This window comes from Lemur catta, chromosome 1 (genome assembly GCF_020740605.2).
Source record: "Lemur catta isolate mLemCat1 chromosome 1, mLemCat1.pri, whole genome shotgun sequence".
NCBI lineage: Eukaryota > Metazoa > Chordata > Mammalia > Primates > Lemuridae > Lemur > Lemur catta.
The window spans coordinates 231,856,679-231,882,188 of NC_059128.1; the positions used below are offsets into that span (position 1 = coordinate 231,856,679).

General features: G+C 42.6%; 2 protein-coding genes across 2 annotated transcripts in view; one reads left to right on the forward strand and one right to left on the reverse strand.

The window, feature by feature from the left end:
- Positions 1–4,665: 4,665 nt before the first annotated feature.
- On the forward strand, positions 4,666–14,293 carry GCSAM (germinal center associated signaling and motility). Its single transcript, XM_045557062.1, has 6 exons — positions 4,666–4,795; positions 7,490–7,558; positions 10,220–10,264; positions 11,154–11,200; positions 12,870–12,898; positions 13,810–14,293. Exons 1-6 carry the CDS (start codon positions 4,767–4,769, stop codon positions 14,122–14,124), a joined length of 534 nt encoding a protein of 177 aa, XP_045413018.1. The 5' UTR covers positions 4,666–4,766; the 3' UTR covers positions 14,125–14,293.
- A 6,819-nt stretch (positions 14,294–21,112) lies between these two features.
- The window catches only part of C1H3orf52 (chromosome 1 C3orf52 homolog), a 28,289-nt gene continuing 23,891 nt past the window's right edge, over positions 21,113–25,510 (reverse strand). Inside the window, exon 6 of the mRNA XM_045540309.1 lies at positions 21,113–21,927. Coding sequence (XP_045396265.1) covers positions 21,923–21,927 — 5 coding nt within the window. The 3' untranslated portion in view covers positions 21,113–21,922. The remainder of the gene's footprint in view (positions 21,928–25,510) is intronic.

The following is a 25,510-nucleotide window of genomic DNA, read 5'->3' on the forward strand; positions in this document are numbered from 1 at the left end:
ACTCCTGGCTCAACAAGAAGTCTTGAATAAACTAGTTCTTTTGCTATCATAAAGTGCTCCAAAAGGATTCTTCTTGTGCATGGTTCTTCCAGCTCCCTTAACTCATTTAACAAAAGTAAAAAATGATGCTAGGACTAGAAGTATCCCATCAAGGCCTTTGAAACTGAAGGGGCTACTTAGAATCACTCTTACCCTAAAGGTCTCTAACCTGCCTTGGCAGCTGAGGCCAGCCCAGAGTTTGTAAACCACATGAGAAGCGGGAAGCCATAACACTCCAAACATGCAAATATACTGCACCTTACTGCCACTTTGGAGTGATGTAGACCAGGTTTCAAAGTCCAGCTTGTCTTTAACAAGTACTTATTGAATACGACAATGAATAGACAGATAAAGTCCATGCCCTGTTTAAACATATATCCTGGCTCTATCATTTACTACCCAGATATCCTTGAGCAAGTCACTTGAGCCAGCTGTCCTCATTTACAACATAGAGGGAATGGTATTTATCTTATAGAATTCTTACATGAATAAATGAGAAACTGTATCTACAGCATTTAACAGAGTGCCTGGATTATTAGAAATCTCTCAACAAATGGTTTATTTTGGTTATATTATCCCGTGATCTAGCAAAACAGTCTTTGCACTGGTCATTAATTCTCTGCAGTAATGGCAAAGGATAGGAAAGTAAATTTAAAGATCCCAGCCCAAACTTCTTCTGATTTCACCATTATCTGCTTACAAATGTCTTGGCCTTATTTCCAATTCATTTCCTATAGTTTTTTATATGTATTAAGCACAGTATTGGGTAAACACTGAGCAGAAGAGAAAATCTATGATTCTAACATTACTATTTGAGCTTCGTTGTGTGCATTTGTGTGGAAGTACTTTTATTTGTCAGTGGAGGTAGATTATTTATAGTCCAGATTTGGTTTCACAGTAATAAATGTATAAATTATAAATGCCCTGCTCTTTCCTGTTACCTTACCAATGATAAGAAATTTGCACGAACGGTAGCTAAAACTTCCATAGCTCAGCTTCTCCATCTAGTGGCCCGTGAGTAAAACTGAAGGCTGAAATGTAGGGAGCAATACCCAATCTTTCCTTAAATTACAACGGGCAAATTGATTTTCAGCTCTCACCCTGCTGCGTTTACTCTCTGGATTCGAAGATACCTCAAGACGGCGTTAGAACTAATTAAACCATCCATGGGGCCATGGCCAGGCTCAAGCTTCCCCGCCCAGGGTCTGGGATATCTTAATTCATATTTGTGAGGAGTCAACAATGTTCACTATGGGCACGGTGGCTCACTCCTGTAATCCTAGCGCTCTGGTTGGCCCAGGCGGGAGGATCATTTGAGGTCAGGAGTTCGAGACCAGCCTGAGCAAGAGCGAGACCCTGTCTCTACCAAAAATAGAAAAAAATTAGCGAGGTGTGGTGGCACGTGCCTGTAGTCCCAGTTACTCAGGAGGCTGAAGCAGGAGGATCACTTAAGAAGAGGAGTCTGAGGTGGCGGTGAGCTGTGATCACGCCGCTGCACCCCAGCAGGGGCTACAGAATGAGACTCTGTCAAAAAAAAAAAAAAAAAAAAAAAAAAAGCCCTACTCACTGGCTAAGCCCTCTTGTTCATTTTTTCTCTTTTCCACAATGCTGAGACTCTCTGGTTCTCTGCTGCTGGCCTTTAAGTGAGCCCACAGAGGAGGAGGGACTTTTAGATTGGATTGATATTTTTTCATTTTTTTCTAAAGACAACGGGGAAGAGAAAAGTTACTTACAACACTATATCAAGATTCCTTCAGTCTCTCTCTTTCTCCCTCTCTCTCTCTCTCTCTCTCTCTCTCACACGCACACACACATACCCCACTTTCTTCACACCTAAAATAGCAGACCATTGGTGGTTGTCTCAGATTTTCTATACACAGAAAAGAAGCTTTAGATAAGCTGAAGACAGTCCCTAAATTATCCAGCCTGGGAAATGAAGTGATTTTGAAAAAGGAGAATGGAGAAATAGACTAGGGTAGCCCCAGATTTCTTAGATCTATATGCAGTGGACACCCCTAATTTTTAATATAAGCTTCCTTAAGAATTTTCTTTCTTATTTCACTGCTTCATTTAATTCACTAAAAAGATGGTTTTCCTGAATTTCAGATATTCTCAAAATAAGAAAATCTGCCACCCTTGAGGCACTGAATAGTTGATCTTTCCTAGAGTCAATTACCTGAGGGATTAATGAAAAGTTTCATGGACCTGCCATTAGGGAAATAGAATTATAAACAAAATCTCCTGCCATTCCAGAAAAGCTCTTCATAAAGGTAGAGGAGAAAGAAAACACTTTTATTTTTGAATAAACATTAAACCAGAATGTAAGGTGCATCACGAGCAATCCCCTGAAGAGATTACAAAAGCAGAAAGAAGTCTTGCCCTTTTATATAGCCAGCCAGATATAATCCACTGTACACATTCAGGATAAACAATGACTAGTCCTCAAATAAAAGGAGGTGAAGGCACCATCCGTCACACACATATCATCCAAAATTGTTTAGATAGTGTGTTTGCTAATTGCCTTTAAAAGAAAAAATAAATTTCTCCTTTCTTTTTGATTGAAGTAGATTTGTTAACTGAAGTTAGGCTCCTCTACTCCCAGGAAAACTGGGAGATAGGAGCACTATCTTCCTTGATGATTATCCTTCAAAGAGATGGCTTCCAGGTCCTGGAGGAAATATTCCTGCATTGCATATTTTGCCTTTAAACAGATTTACATACATTTCAAAGAGGTAGAGGAAAAGCTTAAATGTTTTCTAAAGTAAATGGTTTAAGAGAAAGGAGGGAGGAAGTTTCTTTATTTTCAACAGCAAGAATTAGGCCTCTTATTTTTAGTTTGTATTTGTCCTTATAGTATTAAAATATTATAAATAATAATATATCTTGCTTCCATGCATCAAGCCCTCCTGGATTAATAAAACCCTCCTTTCTCTGACAGGCCCTTTTCACTCCAGAATACTTTCTTCTGAAAAGTATTCCAGAATGCAATTCCTAGGAAGGGATTGTTCACCTCGCTGCCATTTTAGTTAAAGTGCTCCTGGAAATCCCTCACAGAGGCAGACTGATGTCTGGAGAGCAGCTACGAGGACAAAATGATGTGGGATGGGTCTGGTGTTCCACAACCAGCACCCCAGTTTCTCTAAAACTGTTTCTTCTGAGCCCACTCCCCATCCCCCTCCCGCCTGTTTTCAGTACGACCTCTGTGTTATTCACGGACAAGCAATAAAGTATTTCGCACTTTGTTTTATTCTATTTCAAGGAACTCTAAGAGAGCACGCCTGTATCCACTTTGTCACCGTTGAACCCTCAGTGCCCAACACATAGAAGGTAGTCAACATACACTTGTTAAAGTATATGTTGAGATATGATTTACATACAGTAAAATGCACCCTTGTTAGTATATAGTTCTATGGATTATGAAAAATGCTCACAGCCATGTAGCCATCATCACAATCGAGATAAAAATCAACAACAAAAATATTCCCTCCTGCCCTTTAAATGTCAACGCCTCCCCTACCCCTCGCTCCTGGTCAACACTAATGTGTTCTCTGTTACTATGGTTTTACTTTGCCCTGAATGTCACAAAAGGTAGGCTTAAAGTCTAGCTTCTTTCACTTGGCATAATGCATTTGAGAGTGACCCTAGCTGTTGCATGTGTTAATAGTTCATTCCTTTTCATTGCTGGCTAGTATTCCATTGCATGGATGTAATACAATTTGTTTAGCCATTCACTCATTGAAGATCATCTGGGCTATTTTCATGTTTTTTTTTCTTTTTGTCAATTATGAGTAAAGCAGATATAAAAATGTGTACACATGTTTTTAGAGGACATAATTTTTACTTGGGTAAATACCTAGGAGTGGAATTGCTAGGATGTACGGTAAGTCTGTTTAACTTTATAAGAAACTGCCATCCTGTTTTCCAAAAAGGCTGTATCATTTGGCATTCTCACCAGCAATGCGTGAGATTTCCCGTTTTTCTGCATCCCTTACCAGGACTTGATGTTGTCAGTTCTTGGTTTTGTTTTCAATGTGAGCCATTGTAATAAGCCTGCAAATGTGTTGCATTGTGGTTTAATGACTAAGATGTTGAGCATGTTTTCCTGTATTTGCCATCGATATAGTTTCTTTGGTGAAGTGTCTGTTCAAAAAGATTTTGCCCATTTTGTTATGTGGTGTTTGTTTACTCTCAAATGAGTTTTTTATATTATATTTTCTACTGGGTCTGTGGCTTGACTCTTTGTTTTATTTTTTTATTTATTTATTGGCTGGTCAAGTGAAGCAGTAGAAATGGAGAAGGAACAATAGACTCTTTGCTTTAACCTTTTGTTTTTTAAAAAACAAAGTTTCCCCCTCTGACTAGTGATTTAATAGATGGTAAGCATGTGAAATGGAAAAACTCCCACAGCCCGTCTATACTTGCAGACCTGGCGTGCCCAGGATGTTCAAAGCTTTCACTGACCTACAGCTTCTGGTTTCGGCCAACAGCCTGGTTCATTCTGACTCTGACATTTGAGGACGTTCTGCACGTGTGTGCCTGTAATTCCCCTCCCCCTGGCCTCTTCCTTCCCTCTGCAGAGATGCCCTTCTCCTTTCAGCTCTCTCTGCACAGGTGGCCAGAGCGACACAACTCGCCTTTAAGTCAAGACTGCCCCGTCAGAGCACAAGGCAGGCCAGAGGGAAGTGGTAAAGGGACGGAGGAGAAGGCTCCTTTCCATCACCGAGAGGATGGGAAACTCTCTGCTGAGGGAGAACAGGTGAGTCCAGACTCCCTGCAGGGGAGCAAGGGGGTTGGGACAGGGCAAGGCAGCCAGAAGGACAGAAAGAGGGCCACTCTTGGGGACGAAGGGAATTAGGTTAAGGAACCTGCCAAGCATTCAGTGCCTACTATGGGCCAGGCACTGCACTAAATGTCTTATAGGTTTTGACTTCTCCTCAGAATCACAGTGAGTAGCTGGAGGAGAATGGCTGAGAGGTGGAAAGACTTCACCAAGGGAGGGTTATGTAACAGGCGACCACCTAAGACATGGAACAACTTTCTGAGGTCCTGAGAAAGGGATGCTTTCCTGAGCTCTTCACGCTCCACAAGGAGGTCAAAGGCACCACCAGCCTTTCAGTCACTATTTTAAGTTCAAAATAAACAGCAAGCTTCCTGTCCCATGAGGGTTTATTTGATGTGGACCCCTGCAAGCAGGTAGGCAGAGGTCAGCTCAGTAGGTAGAGAACTTGGCTTTTAAGTTTTCTGGACTTATTGTCCTCATTTTAAGTGAAATCATAATAATACAATACCTACCTTAGAGGGTTCTAGTGTGCATGGTGCTGACATAGTGCCTGACACAAAGAAGACAAGTTCATTTTTTGGACCATCACCTTCATTAACATCAAAGCAGCCACTGTAAAAATTAATACCATCCAAAACAAGGGTATAAAAGGAGGTTGTCCAGGGACAGTGAGCTGCCCAGAGAAGTCTTTACACGATTATGTTTGGTGTCCCAGCTCCCAGTTCATGTCACTGGAGAGTGGGACACAGGAAACGGAGGTGACCCACTTATGGCCACTTCCCACAAGGCTTGGTGATCCTATGGAGAGCCTCATGTCCCTTTCTGAGAATAGCATTGTCTGAGATTTCTCCTCCCTGGGTCTTCAAACCCTTTCTCAATCCTCTACTTTACATTCTTCTATCAGATTATAAATCACTATTTTTATATCTAGTTGTGAGCTCCTCAAATGTAGAGATTGTTTCTTATTCATCTTTGAATTCCCAGTTCCTGGCATTGTTCCTGGCATTGTTTCTGGCACAGAGCAGGCACTCGGTTAATGTTAGATGAACGATTAGAAAAACAAAACAAAACAAAATATAGAAAGGATGTAAATGAGAAAGTAGTGATTAAGTCACATATGTAAATTTGTGTTTTAGATCTGGTGTGGGGGGAAGGATTATGACATTAATATGTATTTGTTATAAAAAATAGAAAACAGAGAAAGTATAAACAAAAAATAATAAAATGGCAATTACATTTATAACTACTGATAACATCGGATGCATTATCTTTAAATTTCTGTATTCATTGGTCATTTGTATTTCCTCATCTGTGAAAAGCCAGTAATGTCTTTTGTTCGTTTTTGTTTTGAGTTTTGGTCTATTTTGTTTTAGTGATAGTAAAAGCTTTTTGTACTTTGAAGAAATTAGTCCTTTCTCATAAATATTGCAAAAAAAATATTTTTCCAAGGCACACATGTCTTGTGCCATTCTGACTTTTTATGGTTTTGTTTATTGTATTTTAATGATAACTGAATTAAATCTAGAAAGCTTTTTAGTTTCTGCCACTGCATTATGCTTAAAATCCTTTCCCCCCTTTCCCCCCTCCAAGATAAGACAAATCCACACATACAATTTTTTGTGATTTTATTGTTTTACATTTGACCACATACATTTAATGTATGGTGTGACATATAATATTTTTTCCAAATAATTGATAAATTGGCCCAGCATCTTCATTTCTATGCTGATTTAAAATGTCTCACTTAATATATTGAAGGATCTGATTTTTCCACTTCACCCCTACCGCCCAGTTATCATCCAGTCAGCACACCCCCCACCATGTCCCTCCAGTTCAAATTTATTACAAAAGCTGGGGAAATTTCCCATTGAATAGAATGGCAACTACCCCTTTATGAGAGGAGCTCAGAGCCTCAGAGGAAGGAATCTGTCAGAAGCAAACCCAGACTCTCCTCTTACTGGCTGTGGATCTTCAGACAAGTTGCCTGATATTTTTGGCCTCAATTTCCTCATCGGTTAAAAAAAAATAGGATGATGATATCTACCTCAGGGATTGTTTCTAGGATTAAACAAAATATAATGCATAAAATGACTAGGATATAGTAAGCAGTGTTTAAGTGCTAGTTTCTTAATCTTCATACCCCCAATTCCCAGCAAATGAAAAGTTGAGTATGCAGAAATCCAACACAAGCGATGAGCCAATTTGTTTTCTTTATTTAATCCTTTTCTTCCCCTTTCACCCCATGTTCTCTGCATCGGTGCTTTCTGTGAAAGATGGCAATTTACATGAGACATGGCCGGTACCCTTCCCCGTTGCTTGTGTGCAGTTCTTGCAACTGCACCAAACAGATAATTGTAGTTAAGGAGGCCTCTGTCTTGACTCTAGTATTCTCACAGTCATGATGAGAATTCCTGGACATTTGGGAACAGATGATTTAGGATTAGTTGTGCATACAGTTGTCGGAGAAAATCAGTGGGCCGTTGTGGCAGTGGCGAGAACATCAGATCAAAGGTAGGCTGTGGCACATGTTTGAGGAGGGAGTATTAACAGGTGTAAGGGCGACCAGGGAGAAGGTAATAGCAGAAATGAGGAAAGTTGGAAAAATTGTAAAAAGAAGCAAGAAGCCTGGAGAGGAAGTACCTAGCCTATTTCTGATATGTTGAGTTTTAGGTGGCAGCGAGACACTCAAGAGATGCCTTGGAATCTGAGACTTCAAAACACCAAGCAGAGAACATCCAGGTGAGAGCAAATTTGACCAGTCTCCTCCCAGCCTTTGCCCAGGAAGAATGAAGTGCGTCAGGCCCTGGACTTCTCATCCCCGTGACAGAGGGCCCTGCCTAGACCCAGCATCGTTGTAATGGTAGCAAATGTGAAGACAGGACGAAGACAAAATGACTTTGAAACTTTAAACAGGAGATGTGCTACTTTGCTAGGAGCCTAGTGTAACCCCTAGCAACAGAAAATAGACCCTGTTAATCCCTGTTATACCTGTTATAAAATAAGGGTCTTACTTCCTACCATCTAAGTATCTTTGTGCTCAAGCTCCATCCTAGCCATTTTATTTTAACTCTAGTTTTCTGTTTCTGAAGTGACCACATCCCCGATGTCACATCAATTGTTGGAAGGTTTGTGGAGAGACCCTTGTGATTACCCCAATGCTATTCAGTCAAGATGGCCCCATCAGTCCTTTCTCACCAGACCTTTTGAGTGCCTGGCCCTAAAGAATTCTCTCTAAGAAAGAGAATCTCTAAAATATGGAGCTAGTGTCCCAGGGTCCAAGAACCCCAAAGGGTGGCAAAGTCAGTTGTTCTGTGGCCTGTGGAGTTACTTTTCACATAATTTTGAGAGGAGCTTTTGAAAGAGTAGCAACTAAAAAACAACCACTGTTGCTGTTTTTTAACACCAAGGCTCCCATTAGGAGCTGGGGACCCAGAGATGCCCCCAACAGTGTACATTTCTTCGGTGCAAGCTGAGAATCATATTGGGGAGCAGTGGTAAGTGTGCATATGTTAAAGCAGTTCAAATGATGAAACAGATCAGAAGGGCCATGGCCATAACAAGAAAGAGGTGGACCAGGGAGCTGGGGAAGTCTTGGTGAAAGAGACAGAAACCTGGAATTGCTGGCGTGTAGCCTAAGGTTACAGAGATGTGTCTGACCTGCTTCATGGAGGTTGTCTGAACTCATCCCAAACCAAAATATCCATATTGAAATGGAAGAATAAATTGCAGAAAAGTTGAGAAAGAGAAAGACCCAGTTTACAAATAGCTGTTGTCCATATTTAACTTTATCTCTTCCTTATAATTCCATGAGGTAAGCAGCGTAGTATCCTCATTTTATAGATTAGAAAACTGTGGCTTGAGGAATTCAGAGATATTGATCCAATAACTCAAAATCAATCATCTCCTTTCATCTCACTCTCATATCTCCTCAGTGAACCTGGTTTCTTAGCATTGGTGTGATTAGGTAGTTTCCTTAGGATGTTTCTTTAGAAACAAAGCAAGAGATGTAAGAGGATGGTTTAGAGAGCACTGAAGGCAGCCTGAAGAAGAGGAAGAGCTGCAGCTGGGCGCCGTGGCCCCAAAGGCTCTGATGACACACCAACCCTAGAGGCTGTTAGAACACGCAGCAAAGCTGGTGACCACACCCAAGGCCACCCTGCAGTCAGCCTCTCCTCCACTGCCCCTTCTGAGGGAAATCCACGTGAAAGCTCACTGTGGGAGACATTTTTGCATGGTGTTCTCCAAATGTTTTTACATAGTATAAGTGTTACCTGCACCTTGATTCCCTGGAGATAAAGGGCTTCTACATTCAACCAGGTAGGTAGTTGACTATGGCTCCAACTTAGACAAACACACAAAATGATTCTTAGACTTTAACCTAGATGTGTGACTGCAGATAGATTCTAAGCCTTTCTGCCACAAAAGAGATAAGTCCTGTTATTTAGCTATACCATTGGAGTCAAGGGGATAGATTTAATGATCTCCTGCACCAGTTAGAGTTGCTCTGTTCTTGCCTATTCATTCTTTATTCATATCTTCACAAAATATTTATTGAAAAAATATTTACTGTGTGTCAGGCATTGTGGCATACACTGGTGATGCATACCATGATGAATAAGATAAATATGGGTCCCAACTTAAGAAGCTCACGTTCTAGTGTAGGATATAGACAAATGAGCAGACAATTATAATATAGTGTAAACTGGAGGAAATTCAGAGTGAAGTGGAATCCTGTACACATATTTCCTAAGCCATACCCGAAAAAAAGAATATTTTTTTAATTTATTTTTTTCTGGAGACAGGGTCTCACTCTGTTGCCCAGGCTAGAGGCTAGAGTGCAGTGACGTCATCATGGCTCACTGCAACCTCAAACTCCTGGGCTCCAGTGATCCTCCTGCATCAGCCTCACAAGTAGCTGGGACTACAGGCAAGTGTCACCATGCCAAGCTAATTTTTTTACTCTTTATAGAGACGGGGGTCTCGATATGTTGCTCAGGCTGGTCTCAAACTCATGGCCTCAAGTGATCCTCCCACCTCAGCCTCCCAAAGTGTTGGGATTACAGGTGTGAGCCACTGCACCCAGCCTTAAGAAAATGATGTCAATAATGTCCACACATTTGTACCTTGTACCTTGATTTCCTGAAGACAACTCTTATGTGTTCTTCCTCACAAATAAATCCCTATAATTGAGGATGAGAAAATCTTTTCCCTTTCCTGGGAGTACAACAGAAAGTTTTTTTCCCCTGATTAGGAATTGATAGTGTCATCTATGTCCTAGAAGGAAAAACGCAGTCTATCGTGAGAGATGTGTCCAAGTTACCTAGGATCAATACTCTCTTGTGGAAAAAAAGCTACAGAAATCATTCTTGTGATTTGCGTCATTTCTCTTGGGTATTTTAGGTGCTGGGATTGCCACATCGCTGAAGGGTGTTTCTGCCTTCCATGGTGAGTGGAGATTTGTTTTTAGGTGTTATTTCCCTAAGTGTGGTTTCAATGTGGTATTTGCTGTGCGTTACCTGTGAACTCCCGGCTGTCTGTGGCCACAGCGAAAGCCTGTCACTAGCCCAGACACAATCACCTGATCAGGGAAGCAACCCTTCACGTTTGGTAAGAAACAGGAACAGTATCTCATGGATGGTATCCTCTCCTCAAACAGGAAAGCCTCAGAGGCAAGGATGAAACTAGTGACTAACATAGAGAAAGACTCCTTTTTATACTGCAAATCCCAGAGTCTCCATGTACAGAAGCACACATTTCTGTCCCTTGCAGAGATAATTTACAGTCAAGGTGATCATATAACATCCAAACTGGGATATTTTGGGGAGTGAAAAGAATGCTAAAAATAGTTAATGGTCACTAAGTAATTGATAATGACATTAACCGGACTGAACAAACTAGGGCATATGGTCATCTTCCTTACAGCAGATGTCCTTGTTTCCTGAGATGACAATGGACTTCCACTATATTAATACCTATACTGCATTTTTCCAGGGGGTCTTTTATACTGTATGCTCTATGGGGGGAATTTGTTAGGTTGTTTTGAAGAGCATAGATCAGAATTGGATTAGAAATAACCCTGGCTCCTTCACTCTTATGATAGAAAAGAAATTGCTACTTTGTCATAAAAAATTCTCCAAAAAAAGCAACCTATATCACCATAGTTTCCTATCTATAAATCAATTCTCTATCAGATTTAGAAAAGGGAGAGGGGAGGAGAGAAAGAGAGACAGAGAGAAGCACAAAGGAATGCATTTCTACTTGGCGTTTACAGGTTTATATAGTTTCCTTTGAGAGGTTCTGAATGTTAAAACAACCAACTTACCTTCTCTTACAGGAAAAAAACACACATTTTTAAAGAGAGACAAGATTCCCAAAAGGAAAGTAAGTCATCGCTTTTTTGTCATTTTCACTTTTAGTAAACTTGTATTTCCAAACTGCCCCTTCTCTCTGCTCCCAAAGTGCTTTGGGCACATTTCTAGTATAATACCCTCACATTTTGCTGCAATCTATCCAATTGCGTGTTTTTTCCTACTAGATTGTGAGCTCACGGAAGCAGGGGTTGGCTCCTTCATCTCCACGTTCCTCAGTCAGTGCCTGAGGTCTGCAGGTTGGAGGAGTTAACTGGGGACAGTCAACGCAAGAGGCGGAGGCAAAAGGCGTAATACAGACAGCACAGGGGAGGGGAGGGGTCTTGTGGCCAAGCTAAGGATTTGCATCTTCGTCTTGAGAGCTACAGGAAACACTGAAGGGCTTTACACAGGGGGCAGGTATGATCAGATTTGCATTAAAGAGATCTCCCCAGCTGCTCTGTGGAGAACAAATTGTGGCAAAGAATGACAAGAGCAAATGCCACAAAACCATTTAGGAGGCTGGTGCAATGGTTTCCGGTGACAGAACAATGTTGAAGTTAAGGAGAGAGAACAATTTAAGGAGAGGATGGTAAATAGTATCTCAAGTAAGAGAAAAAATAAGAAAGTGTAGGCCTGAGGAAAAGGCATTGCATTTTTGAAGAAGAAACACAGAAAAGTTTTGACTCTGCATTCCTGAGTTCAAAGCCTAGTTCATTCAAGCTGACTCTTGAAAGCTAGCCCTGTTAGGTGTGTAAATGAGTCATATAGACCTACTACCCCCAGCAATGTCACCCGGGGGGATGGTGGGTCCCAGGGAACCCCAATCGCCATCAGAGCAACACATGGTAGAAATAAAACCAGATGTTAAAACTCACAGATGCTTTTCTTATGATAATTAGCAAAGTCCTAGATGGCCATAGGGGTTTATGGGAACGTGGGAATCTGGGATGTCACTATGGAAAGAATGTCCATCCATGCAGCATGCAGCAGCCTCCACCGTGGGCTCCCATGTGAGCACACGTGTTTGCTTCTCATGCTGGCGTCTTTGCAAGGGGGTAGCAGGTGTGTCCACTTTTCTCTTTGCTCAATGGCCAGAGCCAGTTGGATTTAAGTGAATTGGCTTTTGAAAAATTAGCCTGCTCGTGTTTGTATCTGCCAGCAAGTACAGGAACAGGAATGTTCAGCCTAAGAGTTTCCTCTTCTGCAAAGCTTTCCTTAAGTGTCAGCCCCTACACCTCTGCCATCCTCTGTCACCCATAATAGAAACGACAGCCTCTCTCTGCATTGTGGATCTCCCACAGCCCCTTGTCTGCCTCCTTTGCTAGCTTGTGAACCTCTTGAGGACAGGGACTGCTTTCTGATTCTTCTTTGTCTCTCCAGTGCCTGGTACAGAGTAAATATGCAGTGAATGTTGTATAAGGAAGGATGGGGAGTGGGGGAGAAGAGGGAGACAGGAACAGAGTGTGATTTCCCATCCAAAGGCCCACTGAATGTGTCTTCCTCCTCTCGCCTCTCAGACTAAGCACAGCTCTGGCTGTTTCTTGACTCTCCCCAGGGATGTGCCAGAGATCAGAATAGCCGGATAAGGGCTACTGCCAGTTGTGCCCCAGTTCTCTAGTTGCTTAGAGTCCGGTCTCCCCTCCCATTCCCTCAAATCTCCCCATAACCTGAAATTCATTGAGTGTATTTTCTCTCTGCAGATGAAGGAATATCATCTGCTCCCATCCAGGTAATAAGAACAGCTCTAAGACATTTTCCGAGATGACGGTAGAATTGGCAGGCCTCCCAGACAGAGAAGAAGTTGGTCTCCCAGACCCCTTCTGACCCCTCTGTGGATGAAAGACTTTGGATGCCAGTGCTTGTGAGCCCAGGTGGCATATGTAGGGCCTGGTGGCAGCAGCGGTGGCCACTTACTTCTGCTATACAATTATTAAAAGGAACTGACATGTACTGACCACTCTGTTTATGACAGGCAACACGCTGAGTGGTTTACATGCATCCTCTTGTGTAACTGCCACAACCACCTCATGAGACTGACACTGTTATTCCCCCGCCTCCACCATCTTACAGACGAAAAAACTAAGAGATTTAGTGATATTTCCTCAAAGCTGACAGTGGACAAGATGGCAGAGCCAGGATTCAAAACTAAGTGTCACTTCAAAATCCACGCTCTTTGCCCTATACTTTGCTAATTTGCCTTTTATCTCCTGAGAGTCCATCATGAGTGAAAACTTCCCTTGAGTTGTTTCCTTATTTAATAACGCAAATATCTCTAGACTTGGTGGTTAAATATCATAACCCAAAACATTAAGCTATCACCAGATTGTTCTGTTTTATAAGAATGGGCTGCCCTCACAGCCCTGAGACCTTGAGAATTGCATGGGTGGGCAGGGGGCGCTCTGGAACATGAAGCAGAGGACACGCCTGGGTAGGCTGTGTACTCGGGGTAACATGGGCACTTTGGTGCTATCTTGCCTAGTGGTTGGGATAAAGACAGCCGTTTAGAAAAAATAGCCAAGAGCTGGGGAGGAGGTGGCCGTAGAAGACGAACTTTACCTAGGGTCAGACCTGCATTGCAACTGAAGTGTTAAGGGAATGACAAGAGGCCAAACTTGATCATGGCTCTCCTTTGACCAGCAGGGCACCTCTGACCAGACCTACACAGAGGAGCTGTGCTACACCCTCATCAATCACGGGGTCCTCCAGAGAAGGCCATCTGGGAACTCCGCTGAGGAGTACTATGAGAACGTTTCCAGCGAGGCTGAGAGGCCCAGAGAGTGCTTGGGAGGAACTGAGACCGAGTATTCACTTCTCCATGTGCCTTCCACCCCGAGGCACCCACCTTCCCCAGAAGATGTATATGAACTTCTCATGCCTCCCAGAGTCTCCTCGCGCTTTCTGCAACAGCCACGTCTGCTTACAGCCCCTCCTGAGACTAAGTTTTCCCATTTATAATGCAGCAGTTAGAAGAGCATTTGTTTAACATCAGCAAATAAAGGTTGGGGGTGAGGTTGAGGTGAGGGGGTGCAAAGATCCCCCAGCTCACCTCCCACAACAACCCTTTCCACGCAGAGCATGGCTTGCAAACCACAGGGCCTCTTAGATCCTACTCAAAAGCCACCATCCAAAGACCAACCAGTTATCCTGAATGTCACTATTTGAGAAAGGAGTGATGGTCTTTGGTTCTAAGTGGTTTGGGGTGGGAGGTGGGAGACGCTCCCTCGTTCTCCTACAGCTGTGCACACCACAGAGGGTTCTGCTCTTCTGTAGGGATCTTGTTATAAAGTGTCCCCATCACTTTTCTCTGAAGTCACCAAGAAGCTTTACTCATTACACCATTATACCCTTATACTACCCAGGGGGGAGTTCACTCATTACAGCAACCTTCCAGCTCAGCCAACCCCCACCAGGAGCCAGCAGTGTTGCTCTCACTCCATGCGTCTGGGCCACGTCCTCCACATTGGCCTCCATGGCTTTGTTGGTTATGTGTGTTGAATCAGGAGGTTCCAGGCCAAATTTTTATATAAGTTTAACTTATATGATTTTGTTTTTGACTTTGTATTTCTCCCTCAAAATCTTAATAAGACAATCATAGCATCAGAGATTGTTAGTGTAGAAAGATCAGCAGAGATTCTTCAATCCCACTATCCTTTTTTGGCTCAGAGAGGAGAATTTGTCCAGTGATATATTAAAGTTAGTGGCAAAATTTTATTGAGAGCCTGATTTTCTCCTGGCTTCCAATTCAGTGCTCCTCCAATATACTACATAGAAGACCCTCTATGGTAAATGTATATATTTAATAATGTAATGTATAAAAAATATGAATAAAATGTTCACATGGGAAAAATAACACACACACCCCTTCTCTAATGAACACTCCACTGTATGCCCTTATTATTTACTTTTTCTCACCTTTTCTTTGGTGTTCCTAGGATTATGTCTATCCTCTAAACAAAGGGTCCGCAAACTATGGCACCCAAGCCAAACCTGGCCCACTACCTGTTTTTGTAAATAAAGTTATTTTGGAACACAGCCACACTCATTTGTTTACATACTTTCTATGGTTGCCCAACCATGGCAGAGTTGAGTAGTTGTGACATAAACAATAGGCCCTACAAAGCCAAAAATATTTATATGTTGGCCCTTTCTGGAAAAAAATTTGCAGCCCTCTGCCCTAAATGATTGTAGTTCGAGACAAACTCAACAGAAATGTGTTTGGTTATTGAGGCATAAGAGCAGGTACTAATACAACAGTATAAAAATATTAAAAACCACAAATTGGATGAGTGAGACTAAGACGGTTTAGCAAATTCGTCTATTTCTATAGTCACACCTGTGTTCTTGACTTGCTGTTTTACTTAACCTAAGTCACTGTCCTAAGTTTAAGGATGTTAAATAGTAATAGTTTTGTTGACACAAGCAGTAGATACATTATGTTTACTGTTTTGTTCCCAAAGTTAACCAAAGCTAAATAACTTTGCCATTTAAAATGTGCTAAGTGCCAAATGGAGATAAATCCAGTTGCTTGAGTTTGAGTGTGTCACAGGTTTACTGAGACTTCAGCCAGTCAGTGGCCTTCAGTTACAGAGCCAATCACATCTTGGTATCTTGTCCTCTGCTAACTTTCTACTTTTAGCAAAATTTTTTCCCATGGAACCCTAACTTTGATCCTTGGCCAAGATTCACTCAGGTTCAAAAGGAGCAGTGAATACTGTATGAGATGTAACATGAATTAGGGGAAAGAGTGTGGACCCCAGCGACAGATAATCAGTCATTCAAATTCTGGTTCTATCTCTTCCTCCCTCTGTGACATTGAACCTGTTACTTGGAGGCTCAGCTTTCTCACCCCATAAACAGAAGGATTACATCTAATGTATGCAAATCATCTATCACAGACTCTGAATAAATGATATCAAAGAGGAGAGAGAAACAAAAATCTTTTATGATGTATGGAGAAAAACATGTTGATGCATCTGGTGATCCAGGGTCACCCAGCAGTCCTCTAGTGAGGCAGAAACACCCACTCAATGGGGTTATGCTGGAACTTTTCACATGGATATTGGACCATCGTGGAAGTTGGTTGGTTGAAATATTCCTAATACAGTTAAGTTATATTTGTTTGAACCTTATCCTGTGAAAGCATTACCTGTACCAAACAGTATGTACCCTTTTTCAGGAACATATTAAGCATAAATACTTAACCAAAGAAAGTTGTTCTTATAATAAAGGGATTATGAAATGGAATTATTTTTGAAGAGAGCCATTTTGGAGTGCCTTAAAGTACCCACTATAATGTGTACATAGATTTGTCAATCAAAAATATTATTAATAACAAAAAAATTGAGGAAAAAGATTCTATGATAGGATTTTAATGTACTTAATGTGTAAAAGTCTCAAGTTTTCTAGTAAATACACTTTAATGTCAAAAAAATCCACTGTCAGTATATAATGCTGATCCTGTTTTCCATAGATTTCAGGATTTCTGATGAAAGCTATGTGCCCTCTTTGCACAATGTATATTCTCACACACTCACACAAACACCCCGTACACATTTGTATATGATTTCAAGGGGTTAGGGATACAACCTCTCAGTATAAGAGTCCCTCTTCTTGATAGACAAACTGAAGCTCAGCATCTATATTAGTCTCTCAAATCACAGATATAACCAGAACACCCCCCTCCACCACACTGGTCTTAAAACTGCACGTAGCCAAAAGTCAGAGGCACAATTTATGCAGCAACTGCAGACTCTGTGGTTTCCGTTTTACATGCATACCAGCATCTATAAATAATCCCTTATTCTGTGAATAAATTCTTATTGAAAACAGAAGAGAAGAATAGGAAGAGGGCATAGATAGGGCGGGAAAATCTACTGCTAACAAGTTCAAATGTTAATGTTTTTAGGACAAACTTGGGTGAGAAGTGCTTCAGATATTTTCAGGGACAGAAGGTCAGAGGCAGAACAGAAAAAGGAGTCTATGGGACTCCACAGGGGCTTGTAGAGAAAAGGAGACTCTGTTTACATTTATCTGACTCTGTTCTTTTCTAGGCCTATAGCCTCTTAAGCTCAGAAAGCCCCTTGATCTAAGTGTACCTGTGTTCTGCCAACTGTTCAATGGGCTTCCTACAGAGGGTTCTTTTGCAAGGCGCTTGGTGAAGCATTGAGTGGTCATTATCATCACAGAAAGTCTTCTGCAGTCTAGTGGCCTTCCCTCTCAATTCATCCCTTCTCCCGACTGCTTGCGCTCCTCATGGACTCCCAGATGTCAACCACGCCTGAACTGAGCATGCACCTGGGGCTGCTACCAGGCCATTCATCATGTGTGGTTGCCCAGCAGGCTGGACTTTGCCCCCAACAAACCCTGGATCTCTGGGCTAGTCCTTCCAGCTCTCCAGGCCTTGGTTTCCCAACTGTAAGATGGAGGGCTCCCTTTTTATGCTAAGTCTATGATCTCTAATCCTATAGGAAACATTAAAGGATGTCTGTGGATAAAGCTGCCTGCAATGTGGCAACAGTGTGAACTAACTTATTTCAAAGCAATGAAACAGTCATAGGAGAGAAGGGAGAACTTTGAGAGATTCCTCCCATTTTTCTTAGCATTTACCAGACTCTAAATAATGCAGGAGTTCATGTCCAGAATTCACATTTAAAAGTAAAAGGAGAGACAGAGCGTGGTGGCTCACACCTATAATCCTAGCACTTTGGGAGGCTGAGGCAAGAGGATCACTTGAGGCCTGGAGTTCGAGACCAGCCTGGGCAACAAGGGGAGACCTCATTTTTACAAAAAACACAAAAATTAGTTGGATGTTGTGGTGGCATGTGCCTGTAGTCCCAGCCACTGGGGAGGGTGAGGCAGGAGGATCGTCGAGCTCAGCCGTTTGAGGCTGCAGTGAGCTATGACCTCCCCACTGCATTCCAGCCCCAGCAAACACAAAGATTATGGAAGGTAAATACGCTTATTCAAATCCCACCAGTGCTTCAGGGTTCAGTTAGAGTCCTATTTCCTACATAAAGCCTTTTCCAACTAAACTATACTGACTACTCTTTTCTCTGACCACCCATAGCCCTACAGTTTGTCTGTCTTTGTTTTTAAGGTATTTTTTCCTGCTGTTTCCTATTTCATCTGGGCAGGTCCTGACTCCCTAATAACACTAGCAGCTTCTTTTCTTATTGTTGTCTTCTTCTCCATTGGTATCTCATATAGGCTTCCATAAAATACATTACTTTTTTTTTTTTTTTTTTTTTTGAGACAGAGTCTCGCTGTGTTGCCTGGGCTAGAGTGAGTGCCGTGGCGTCAGCCTAGCTCACAGCAACCTCAAACTCCTGGGCTTAAGCAATCCTACTGCCTCAGCCTCCCGAGTAGCTGGGACTGCAGGCATGTGCCACTGTGCCCGGCTAATTTTTTTTTTTTTTTTGTATATATATATATATTTTTTAGTTGGCCAGATAATTTGTTTCTATTTTTAGTAGAGACGGGGTCTCGCTGTTGCTGAGGCTGGTCTTGAACTCCTGACCTCGAGCAATCCACCCGCCTCAGCCTCCCAGAGTGCTAGGATTACAGGCGTGAGCCACTGTGCCCGTCCTAAAACACATTACTTTTAAAGATCTACAGAACTAAATTAAATTGAAAAGCAAAAAAGGATTGGACACATGACTAGAATTTGGCAGGGGAACAGGAGTGGGTTCCACTGATCTGGCTGTCTCCACTCTATCTATAACAAGAGTAGTCACCCCTTCTCCCATAGATATGGAAGCAAAATATTGAGAGTGGGGAATATGTAACAGAGGGAATGGCCTGGAAAAAAGAAAAACAGCAAAAAAAAAAAAAAATTTCTGTCTCTTTGAAATTTCTCTGACTCTTTGAGGACTGAAACCTGCATCCCTGCCTCAGGCCAGTGGTAGGGAGGACCAGGGAAAAGGCCTTTTGCTCTTATCCCAGGTGGCAGCAGCCCCCCAGGGGTGGCTGGAGGAGTTCACAGGCTTTGTCTTTGGCAGAGATGGGACGATTAGAATAGTTAAACACAATAGAACTGAGGGGCTCTCCCTTTAAAAGCTCCGTATTTCTACCTATGTTCAGGAAAAATTTGAATTTTGAGATGAGCAGGTCTGCCATTTTTCTTCCTTTGCAGGTAAAATAAATCTCTTTCCTCCTCCCCAAAACACTTGTCCTTGTTCTTCTGATTTGGCCTTGTGGACAAATGCTGAGTTTTCAGTAACATGTCCACATCTAAGTGACTTCCAGAAAAGAGCAGTTTTTCTTCTCAAATCCTTTAGTTGTTTCACAGATATTTGTTAAAACCTTACAGGCACAAGGCATTATGCCTGTCATTTAAGATGTATGATGACCAGTATGTTTCTCTCCTATAGCAGAACAGCGTATAAGAAAGCAAGGGCCATTTTTTTTCAAACACCTCAAAATGCTTCGGTCACAAAGGTCAGTCCTTTCCACACTATTTGGGTCAAAAAATCAAGCCTATGGAAAGTCCCCTTTATGACTTGCAAGTGGTCAAAACCCAAGACAAAGTGCTTGCATCTTGGTGCTTTCTAAAAAAGAAAGGAAGACCAAAACTAAATCCTGTTTCCAGATGCAACGGGGCTCTTGCTTCCAGCCCCAGAGAGGGCCCTCAGAGGAAGAGGAGGGCATGGAAGGCCGCTCCCTGCTCTAGCTGGAGCAGAGAGGAGAACCCAGCCCTCCCCAGCCCAACCCAGCTAGCTCTTATTCACTCAGAAGAGGAAGCTTCCCTGGGAAAGTGAAAAGATCACTTTCAACACCATTCACTGCAAGAAAATGCCAGCCCAAAGCACAGCCCTGGAGAGTCAACCCCTTTGAGGTAGATGTGAATGCAACAACACAGATGCAAAAAGAATTTATTGTACATGTTTTTAAATCATTCTCCATTAAAATTCTCCATTATTTGCTAAAAATAAGAAAGGCTCTAAGGCACTAAGTCTCACATTTGACATGTAAAAAAAAAGAGGAAGAAGGGAAATCCACTAGTGTCACTAGTTTAAGGAACTATCCTTAAAATAAGACAATAAGCTACAGTACATGTATATTCTAGTTAAATAAGAAAGCAAATTCACATTATTCAGAGTCCTGGGTCGTAAAGAGCTCCAGTGAAATCTAGCCTGTGATAAACAGTCTGCCACACACCTTACACAGCTGCCCTCCCATGGACTTCCTCCCACAGCGAATTTAACTGAGAGATCAGGGCCAGGAGTCTCTCACTGGATACCCACAAAACTCTTTCTCTTGGTAAATTATCAACAAAGCAATTTTCCCAATAAAACAAATACTCTGTTGCCTCATGACAGGCAATTCTATATCCACAGATGACCATACAGTGGCTAATACTCCTCCTAGCTCCCAAATGATCTTGCATTAAGCTTCCAACAGCTTATTTCCAAAGGAGAGTGGTTCTTCCTATATCACAACCACCCGTGATAAGATATAAACTCAATACCTAACGACACTGGGCAGTAAAGAGCCAATGTGTAATATCCACAGCAGATGTTAAACAGTCTTCATGAGGCTGGGCGCGGTGGCTCACACCTGTAATCCTAGCACTCTGGGAGGCCGAGGTGGGTGGATTGCTCGAGGTCAGGAGTTCGAGACCAGCCTGAGCAAGAGCGAGACCCTGTCTCTACTAAAAATGGAAAGAAATTATCTGGCCAACTAAAAATATATATAGAAAAACTTAGCTGGGCATGGTGGTGCATGCCTGTAGTCCTAGCTACTTGGAAGGCTGAGGCAGTAGGATTGCTTAAGCCCAGGAGTTTGAGGTTGCTGTGAGCTAGGCTGATGCCATGGCACTTACTCGCCACGGCACTTACTTGCCACGGCACTTACTCGCCACGGCACTCACTGTACCCTGGGCAACAGAGCGAGACTCTGTCTCAAAAAAAAAAAAAGAAAGAAAAACAGTTTTCATGATCTCTGATGGAAGTTTACAAAAATATAAATGGGGTGACTATCAAAATGATAATAGTATGTTCAAAACTCAAAGGGACTCATGTTTCCAAAACAGGCATTCAGGAATCACAGGAACAATGAGGAGATGCAAAATAATTAAGAAACATACATCTTCTTCCTGTAGCTATGTACATATACACAAATATATATACACACAAATATCTACATCACAGTAACATTAGGTTGATATGCCTAAGGCTGGTTTGCTAAGATACCCAGGTGTCTTACACGGGTCATGCAAGTAGACACTCAGCTACGCTGCTCAGGTCTTGTAAAGTGCTTTTCCTGTCCTCACAGCCTGGCTTAGAGGTAGAGCTAATATAATGGTGAGAGGAAGGAGGGGAATTTCAGTGAGCGACTGGCTCAATCTCCCTCACCTGGCTGCCTGCCTCTCCCTGCTCCAGCAGCACGCGCCAAGAGGACCCTGCCTAAAAGGAGACAGTGCACCACCCCCACCCCAAAGAGAAAGTGTCCACGTGTGGGCGGAGGCGGCTGGTGCTTCAAGAATAGCAGTGACCTCACATGGTGTGGCCAGCCCACTGACCCCTGTTTAGACTAGACCCGGCTGGGGCAGCGCTCAGGCGCTGTTTCGCTGGACATTGAGCCAGACTTTGTAACTGCAGAATCGGGAGAGAAAGGCCCAGTCTCCACCCCTCCGGTCATTGCCAGGTTCTTCTATATGGATCCACAGGATTTTTTCAGTAAAACAGAAAGAATGCTCTTCATCTCCAAAACTCAGTGCAGCACTGCTTTTGGACACAGACTGACCTCCACCACGTCATTCTGAAAAGAAAACACAGGTGAACAGAAGTCACTAATTTTTAAAATCATTTATGTTTTTATTTGATTTTGTTTGAGTAAGTCTTAGATAAAATTAGAATGTTTGTAAATTCCTAACAGAGAATGTTTACTCTTCAGTACACACACACACACACACACACCTCGGAATACTTTTCAAAGGGCAAATAACATTTATTACTTGTTGCTTATTGCAAATGAGCAACATGATAAATATCCATGATAAACATTTTGATGTGGCTTTTGGATACTAAGAACATTTTAACATTCAGTCCTTTTTCATGATCTAACCATAAAAATACCTCTGAAGCTTTAGTTTTTTAAAACGTGTATGATACAGCATGAGAAATTCTGATGCAGGAAATGGAGCAGAGCCGCCACGGTGGAGGTGCACATGCAAGACCCGCACTCACTGACACTGTGCAGGGAGAGCCCACGTCTCCCCAGCAGGGTTCTCAGCCTTGGCATGACTGGCATCTGGGGCTGGACAATTCTTTGTTGTCGAGAACTGTGCTGTGCACCTTGTAGGGTGTTTAGAGGAGTCCCTGGTTCATGCCCACTAGATGCTAATATCTCACATACACTTTCAGTTGTGACAACTAAAAATGTCTCCAAACATAGCCAATACCCCTGGGGTGCAAATCGCTCCCAGGCTGAGAACGAGTGCTCTACGGTTAAACTCTCCACTTTCCTGAAGAATCCATAAACAATGCAAATGGCGCTCCTTACACAGCAAGAAGCCTTTCCAAGGACAGAACACACACGCTGCCGTATGTCGGCATCACTCATCAGCCTACCCCAGAATGTGCCAATGAGATTCACTGTTCTCACTGCCTGAAATTGTTTCCTCTTCTCTCTCACAAAAATCCTGTTTTTGTCTTTTTTTCCCAGTCTACTAGCACTGACTCCTTCCAGTGTGAGGAAACAGTACCAAGTAACCAATGTGTGTCCAAAATAACTCATGCTTCTGACTTATTCTTTGACATTAGTGAAACAGACTTCCCCATCTTACCCAGGCCCCACCCATCCCTAAGATGAAGATGATCAAAATCAGAGAAGGGTGAGGAGTGAGGAGTTTTCAAAATTCCTTTATAATTACATATTAAGGAAAGTTTTCATTTTTACAGTGAATTAAAATATGCCTGCAGTCAGGTCAGAATAATTACTGTATTTCCAAATTAGAGAATGAGAAGCGTACACACACAAAACCCCTCAGAAATCCAAATTGCAATCTGAATTAAGGTTCCACCTCTAAAATACACACACATGAACCCCCAGTGGACCGCAGGCTGGTATCAAAGGAATCCCTGGAATCTCTGAAATTGTACAATTTTATGTAGTGAGAAGGGGTATGTGCATTTTATTTTCTGGGGAGAAGGAACACAGCTGTCCTCAAATCTCTAAGGGACATACAAACCAAACATATGTCATCATCTTAAGAGTCTTTGCTCTTAGAAGACTAAGAACATTATCACTGTGAGCAACTAGCTGCCCAGCAATCACGGGGATGGGAGGTTAAGCCCGCCAAGCCCACACTGATGTGCACACAGAAACTGGCCTAAGAACCCACTCGGCCTCACTCGGCCTCTCCTGACACATCTTCCCCTTTTTGAGAGTTGGCTCTGGGCTTGTCCCTCCCTCTGCTTGCCTGCTACGTGGCTCTCTTCTCTCCTCACCGCCCTGCTGGTCACTGTCTACCCTTCCATTTGAGAGGGGGCTGAAGCTCACATTCCTGAAAATAGAAAATGACTCAAATATTGCACATTCCTGCTCTGGAAAGTGGGACATGGGTCAGAGAAAGCCCCCACAGAAGAAATGTCTGAGAGGAAGAGGACAGTCTCCAGAAGAGCAGGGACTGTGCAACTCACGGCTGTATCCCCAGTGCCCAATGCCTGGCCCTGGGGAAGTGGCTCTGAGGCTCTTTGGCTGAGCTCGGGGTCTTCTCAGACCTCCTGGGGCCTCACAAGCGATGCCCTCTATCTTGCTCTGTATGGACCTCTCAGCCTCTTACCCTCTCAAACCTTTCCTCACCCTCCTCCCACCTCCCTTGCCTACGTTTGGAAGGAGCTAGCACTGGAATTCATATAGGGGCCTCAGAAATTCAAGACCAGTCACACCGCAGCGGTGGCCCCTACCGGCATCGCATGCCTCGTTACACAGGTGGCAGCTGAAGGCTTGGGGGGGTTTCCCTTTCTTTTTAAAATTCCTGTAACAGGGGCACAATCTCTTCACCCCCCACACATATGCTGTCTGCCTGGACCACAGACACACTCTACTTACTCAGGATACACTCTGTGAGAAAACTATTCATTTATGAGAATTTTCCAGTGAGCTAAACTTTGTCCTTCTGAATGTCAATCCTTGTAGTCATTTGGGAAAAGAAAGCTTTAAGAACTGCTGCACAAAACTCTGTGCCTTCTTAGGCTGAGATTACTTTCTCTCCCATCATCAAGAAATGTCATAATAAACACCTCTTCTCAAATCATGTAGTAATGCACGTGCTTCGCAATCCTCCGTTCCACTCTTTTGGTTCTAGACTTCTGCCACTGCACCTGCTGCTAACCACCTCTTCTAATTTCCCTTCTTCATTCACTTAAGAAGTATCTACTGAGTACCTACTAATGCGTGGAAAGTGTTTTTCATGGACCGTGGATGAGATAATAAAACACCCAAGATTGTTGCCATCCTAGGCTAAACAAGAGCCAACATGCCTCCAAGTGACGTGTCAGAAGTGAGAAATGAGATGAGATCATAAGCAGAGGCAAATGCTCTGGTCCAGAAGCAACAGAAGGACATTTCCAAAGTGTGGAGCCATTTTGCCTTCCAATCTTCCTTTTAGTCAGGTTTTACGCAAAGCGTTAAAAATTCTCAGAGTCTAAGGCCGGCACAGTGGTTCATGCCTGTCATCCTAGCACTTTGGGAGAGTGTGGTGGGAGGATTGCATGAGGCCAGGAGTTTAAGACCCTCTCTCTACAAAAAATAGAAAAATTAGCCAGGCATGTTGGCGCACACCTGTAGTCCCAGCTGCTCGGGAGGCTGATGCAGGAGGATCGCTTCAGCCCAGGAGTTTGAGGTTGCTGTGAGCTACAATGACAACACTGCACTACTGCCTGGGCAACAGAGTGAGACCTTATCTCAAAAAAAAAAGTTCTCAGAATCTGACAAGTAGTGTGTTGGCCGTGTTCATTAAATAACGTGTTAATTTCCTTGTTTGGTTTTCAGTTTTAAAAGTAAATGAATACATTTGTTTTAATTTTCTAGAGAAAGAAATCAATTTGTTTTTTTATGCCTCTCCATTAATTTCTTAATGAATTCAGTGGCCTTCAACAGATAAACAAAACAGTTCCCCATATGGAGATAATCTTTCAATCACTAGCTAAACCTTTATTTCAAATTCCTCAATACTTACTTCTCTTGTGAAATCACATAAAGGTTGCTAATGATGTTGTAAAAGAGAACACGGGCATAGAAGGTGGATGAACCACAACAAGGAAACATTTACCAACCTTCATCTTTATAGTTCAATTATCTTTTCCATGATTACTTTTTCTAACTACAGTGTCTTGTT